The sequence below is a fragment of the Pterocles gutturalis genome, unplaced genomic scaffold (assembly GCF_000699245.1).
Source record: "Pterocles gutturalis isolate BGI_N339 unplaced genomic scaffold, ASM69924v1 scaffold36879, whole genome shotgun sequence".
Classification (NCBI taxonomy): Eukaryota; Metazoa; Chordata; class Aves; order Pterocliformes; family Pteroclidae; genus Pterocles; species Pterocles gutturalis.
In genome coordinates, this window is record NW_010134413.1 from 3,473 (window position 1) to 9,644 (window position 6,172).

The 6,172-nt window shown below is 57.1% G+C and overlaps 1 protein-coding gene across 1 annotated transcript; it reads right to left on the bottom strand.

Annotated features, from left to right (window-relative positions):
- Window positions 1–613: 613 nt before the first annotated feature.
- On the bottom strand, window positions 614–4,981 carry WISP2 (WNT1 inducible signaling pathway protein 2). Its single transcript, XM_010081601.1, has 5 exons — window positions 4,922–4,981; window positions 2,391–2,607; window positions 1,533–1,784; window positions 1,190–1,372; window positions 614–765 (listed from the first exon to the last, which is right to left on the bottom strand). The coding sequence occupies exons 1-5, from the start codon at window positions 4,979–4,981 to the stop codon at window positions 614–616; spliced, it is 864 nt and encodes a 287-aa protein (XP_010079903.1).
- Between the last annotated feature and the right edge of the window lie 1,191 nt (window positions 4,982–6,172).

The window sequence follows — 6,172 nt, forward strand, 5'->3', positions numbered from 1 at the left end:
CCTGCGTCTGAGCTCCTCGCTCGCCGAAGCCCTGCCAAACCGCCAGCGCTTTGGAGAGGAGGAGGCCAGGCGGAGCAGGAAGGTTCGTGTTTCTTCTGGAGAGATGCGAGGAAGGTGAATTAGAGCTGCCATAGGGAGGACGCCTCTGCCCATGCCCAGGAAGGCAGCTGCCAGGTTACGGGGTGGGTGTCATGGGATGGCTGAGCTCATGCATGGTCAAGCTGCTCAGCTTGGTGTGGTGGTGACTTGAGGTGCCTGGCCTGATGTACCTGCTCCTTCCCTGGGGGACAGGGTGTGAGGGGTCCCACGGGGGATCTGGGCTTCCCAGTGCTGGAGATGGCCTTTCTCGGAGCCCCTGCAGAGCTGTGTGTGTGATGTGGCAGAGGAGCAGCATCACCTCTCCAAAAGCCCCACTGGTCTGGAAAAGGACCAGTTACCAGTTTCTCAGATGGGTTCATGCTCATGGCAGGGTTTCCCCATTTCATTCAGCCTAAGAAACTCAGGGATGCTGCCCAGTAACCCTGTCTGGGGCAGGGGGTGCACAGAAGGGGCAGGTGCTGCATGACGTGGGATCTTGTTCTCTATTTCCACCCTCCTTTGCAGCCAAAGTCCATCAGTTCTTCCCTGGTTTCCCAAGGGGTTCATCCTTCATCTCTGCTGAGACCACAGTGCCGTGGGCTGGTGCCAGACTCTTTGCCAGGATGAGGCGTTGGCTCCGGGATGTGACCAGGGTGGGCACGGCTACAGACGACCTCCTCTTCCCCTCTGGAAAGGCAGAGTGGAGAGTTATGGAGAGATGGGGTGAGATGGAGGCATGTCCCCCACATCTAGGGGTGGCAGAGCCCGGCCGCTCTGGCGTACCCAGGGAGCCAGGCGGGAGCTGCAGATGCATCTCCAGCTATAGGGGCAGGTTGAGCCCAGCTGTGTGGCTCAGGGTTAGGTGGGGTCCATGGTGCTCATGGATTCAGACATCCAAGATTCAGGTCGGCACCTGCCATCAGCTGTTCTCCAAGCGCAGTTTCAGGAGATGGTCTATCTGTCCCTGAGACACTGTCAGCTCATGGCTGGGGAGGGGTGATGGGGTGCCCACAGGTAATAGGAGGTCCCATGGCTCTTGTTGGCTGGCATTTCCCTTTCTCCATCAAACCTATTGCCCAGTGGCACCAGCCTCCCAGAGGCCCTCACTTACCGCCAGGGATGCTGCTGGCAGAGCTGGGCAGGGTCTGGCCATGCAGAGCCGACAGCCTGCAGTAGCGGTTCTGGTTGGAGACGCGGGTCGAAAAGCCCACACCGCAGGTGGCTGAGCAGGCACTCCACTCTGTGCCCCACTCCTGGCAGGGGTATGGCAGCACTGGGGATGCTGCCCTGGGGGCTGGACGAAAAGAGAAGAGGGGGGGAAAAGGGTGGTTGGAGCCAGGCCCTGCATGGCAGGGAAATGAGGTGTCTCTTGTTGATGTTCATGGTCTGGGGTGAAGGGACCATGCCCGGTGACCTCCACGGGCATCCCCTCACTGGCACGTCCTGTGTCTTACCTGCCCCAGCATCCCGGAGGAGGTGCCGGTCCTGGGTTTCACAGATCCACTCTGGGCAGCACTTCCCTGGGATCTCCACGCGCCGTGGGTAGGGGCAGTCCGGGGTGGGCAGCCGGACATCCTCCTGGCAGAGTGGGACGCAGGTGAAGCCCCCATCCAGGCAGCGGCACTGGAGTTTGCAGCTGGGCTGGAAAACCTCCCCCTCGCGATAGACTCGGCCGTTCACCTCACAGCCCTCCTCATCGTCTTCAACTGCAAGCAACAACCAGGGAGCTTGTTGGGGACAAAGTGACAGAGAGACATGGATGGCAGAGGGGACTGGTGCGGGAAACCATGGGGCTGGCATGAGGTGGCTGAACTGGGGGGGCCACAGAAGTGACTGAGAGGCGTGTGGGGCAGGCGTGGGCTCACAGCAGCATGTGCACCACCCCACCTCCTCTCCTCATCTCTGTATTTTCAAAGCAGCAGCTCACCAGTTGGTGAGAACCTTTGGCTCTGACCCTGCCTTTCAGGATTTTCAGGCTAGAAAAAGTTTCCCTGAAAATTCTCTGCAGGACCCCAAGGCTCCAGCCCCAGCAGGATGACTGCAGCATCCTTGGCACCCCTGTGTCCATCCCCACACAAACCACTCCGAAACCCTGGTCAGCAAACGGCACGAGAGCTGGCTGGAGCTGCAGAACAGCCCCGAAGTCAAGCTGCATCCATCGGCCTCAGTTAAGCTGCTTTCGGGGCCTTAACAGCTTCCCAAAAGCGGTGAGGGATGCCTGGAACTGGCTGGAGCCCTGGCCAGAGCTGGGGCGCATGCTGGGCTGGGGACACAGGGACATCCCCGGAGGGGACAGGCATCCCTGTGCTCACAGTTGCAGATGGCTCCTGTCCCCGTGGCCGCTGTGCTGTAGTCACAGACGAGGCCCTGGCTCTGGTCACAGACGTGGAGGAAGTCGCAGGGCTCTCCCAGGCGCCGGGCACAGATCTTACAGCAGCCGCAGCCATCCAGGACCAGGGGGGACCCGCGGGGACAGCGGGGTGGCACCCAGGGGCAGTAGCATGGTCTCCGGCACAGCTGGGCACACACCTGCGGAGACAAAGCCATGGCTGATTCCATACAGGTTGGGTTTTGGCTAGTGGCTGCTGTTTCACTGGGGCAGACAGGTAACCCTGGGGGCAGATTTTTGGTGGAGGGAGGCTCTGAAAATCCATGGGAATACAGTGAAGCAACCTGGAAAGCTGTTGTCCTCTAAAGGCACAGTGTGATGAGCACCCATGGAAACCCAGGAGAATCAGGGATGCTCAGCACCCTGCAGGATGGGAACTTAAATGCCCCACTGCTCTGAATGCAGAGGAGGAGGATGGAGCTGCAAAGCAAACATCCCAGGTAGCGATGGTCACAGAACGAGGCTGGCAGCCCCCGAGGCAGCCTGGAGGGAGGGAGGGAAAGCAGCCAGCCCCCATGCCAGCACGCTGTGCCCAGCTGGAGATGTGGCTTCTCAGGGGCTGAATCCACATGGTGAGGGCACAGCACCTCACTCTGAACAGTCTTAACATCTCTCATTCATGCCAACAAACAGCATCACATTGGTGGTGGGGGAACTGAAGCCAAAGGAACCTCATCGCTCTCCCTCCTGGCCCAGCTCTGCCTGTCCCTGCTTGCAGCATCCTCTGCCTGGCCTGGCTTTCTGGGTGAGGAGCCCTGAGACAGGCACATTTTCAAGGACTGGGAGATACATCTCCCCTCCCAGCTAGACTGAGCAGTGTCAGAAGGGGTTTGCACTGCAGTGGTTTGCTGTCTCAGCCGTTTATTTGCCAGGACTGTGTCTGGGTGGGCAGGTATGTATAGCCCCAGCGCATTCTGCTTGCACAGGTACCCTGGCACAAACAGCCTTTGCAGGCAGCGCTCGTGCTCCCGTCCTGTCGTATCTGGCAGGGCTGTTGCATAGATGGCCTGAAGCTGAGTGATTTGGCTCTGCCGTTTGGAAGTGAATTCTTTGCCAGTACTGGCCCAACAGCATGTGCACACATGTGAGCCCCACGCAGCAGCTCGCAGCTGCTCTCCGGCAGCCCTGCTGCTCCGCTTGCCACATGGCCAGCACATGCAAACAGCAAATGTGCAACCCAACAATTCAGCCCTGTGCTGGTCCAGACATGGGTGTTTCTGCAGAGACTGCTGAGAGATCGATGGGTTCAGCTGGACCATGTGGATTTTAGATCCCATTTTTCTTTTTGTTTCTCCCAGGAGCATCAGGTCTGACATGACCAGTTAGAGAAGGTGGGTACTGGTGTGCTATCTGTTCCCCATTCATGTCAGTTCAGATGTTTTTTATGAGCCTGTAGAAATGTCAGTGTTGGGAGGTGAAATATATCACCCAGGGGAATCTGGCTTTGATCTAGTTTTATCAATGAGCAGCATTAGCAGTGTGGCAGAAAGCCACGACAGGGACTCATGGCAGGGACTGATGGACTGGCCATGGTGGCTAGGTCGGGGCTGGAGGTACAAGGGCCCATGGGGAATCTCCAGACTCTCCTGCCTGCCTGGGCCAGCAGTCATTTCTCCATCACAGCTTGCCCAGGCAGCCAAGGGCATTTTTCGTCTTTCAGGAGGGTGCTATTACAAATCAGTGTTTTAGAAAGCTTAGCCAAGCCAACTCCATTAATCCATTTCCCTCTGCTCTTTGTAATTAACTTGTCTTTAGATGACAATGTGGCTGCTATCAGAGATCTTAACTGTCTGGGAAAGGAGCTGAACAGACACAATGCTGCTATGATATCCCTGCCTGCAGAAGGTCTGGGATTCAAGCAGCAATTAGAAGAACTTGTAGCTGAGATACTCCCAACTTTCCAGCTTTCCTGTTCTCTGCACAGGCAACTATTTTGACACAGAGTCCAAACAGAAAAAAAAAAAAAACATCACTACAACAACCGAAATCCTGTTGGAGACCTTGGCTTTGCATGAGCATCCCGGCGAGGAGGGACAGCTGAATAATGCCGAGCTGGTTCTGGCTGCTTGGCCCCCAGCTGCGGGAGCCTGGGCAGGGACCAAGGAATCTGCAGGAGCTGCTGCCTGCTCGCTCGCAGGGATGCAGAGCACAGCCGCGGGTGCGGGAGAGCTGCAGGGACGGGGGAGCAAACAGAGTGCATTGCTATCATTCCTGTGTGCTCCTTGGACTTGCACAACAGATGCTTTTGGCCCATGGACGTTAAGACCCTGCTGCTTAATTGCAAATATCTCTCCCCAGCATTGCTCTGCCCCCTGGGACTGCATAACTCCAGCCTGCCTGCCAGCCCCCAAGGGGCTCCTTGTAATACCCCAGTCCTGCCTGCATCTCCCTTTGCCAGAACCAGGTGCCTTCCCGAGTAAGGCTTGAGCCACCCCAGGACCCCGTCTCCCTTACCTTGGAGAGGATGCAGAGGAGGGAGAGGAAGAGGAGCTGCTTCTCCAGCTGGAGCCTCATGCTGCTCTCCCCTCCGCGCTTCAGCACATCACCCCCCAGGCAGTTTGGAGGCTGTGGCGTGTTCGCAGGTTTTAGAGCCCCGAGTGGGTCCTGCTGGTGTTTATACTCTCCCCACTCTGATGTCACTCACAGGCTCCAATATAAACATGAGTAGGTTTGGACAAGCCTCAACATTTTCTTTTTTTTTTTCTCTCTCTTTTTTTTTCCAGCCCACATTCCAGCTGACATTTCCACTCCCCTCAAGGTGAGAATGTGCTGTCCACCAAGACAGCGAGTGAGGGGAAGGGATGCTCTCCCTGGGGAGCATGGGAGAGGGGCCGGGGACCCAGGCTGCTGGGGTGAACTGGCTCCTTGCTGCTTGCTGTGACTGAGAGGATGGTCTGTGCCTCTTCCTACTGATCAAGATCTTCCCAGACAGAGCTGGTGCCTTCCTCCTGGGCTTTGGAGGGTTTGGTGGGGCTGTCCCTGCCACCATCCACTCTGGGACATTGCCATGACCAAGCAGCAGTGGGGGACCCCCCCTGTATTTTATAGTGAATGCGATGCACGGCAGGCTGTGGGAGAGGGGTGAGATGCCCTCGCTGCACAGAGCCCTGAAGTCAAGGGCAGGATCCTGTCCCTCCATCACTGGGGACAGGTGTGACCTGCTTTTTATAGCCAGAGCTGAGGCTGCAGCAGTTTGCCAGGCAGGCTCTCCAGGCAGTAGAGCTGCTCTTCCCTCACCATTTCTCTGTCACAGCAAGAGCAAGAAAGGGATCTGCTGTGGTGGTGGTGCCACAGCACCCCTGTCCTGTGGCTGCCCAGGGAGGCTCCTGGGGTGGGGGGCAGAGGCACATCGTGTTGCATTGCCCCCGGTGCACGATGCGGAGAGGGCTGCAGTCTGGCCTTTGCAGAAGCACTCCTGATTTCAAGCCTTGTAAACACCAGTTCAGCTCCTGAAAAATTATGACTGGCTGAAGCGATCATGAGAATTTAAAATCCAGTTTTGGGGAAGAGGAATGGGTGCTCAGGATTTGCCTCCTAATGCTTTACTGCCTCTGAGTCTGCCCTTTGCAAGCTGTGTCTGGGCAGGCAAGGCTGGCTCTTTGGAAAGAAAAAACTAAACATCTCAAGACCTTCCAGAAACCAAGCCCTTTCTCCATGTTCCCATCCTGCAGATCTTATCACAAGATGTAAGAAGAGGAATCTGTG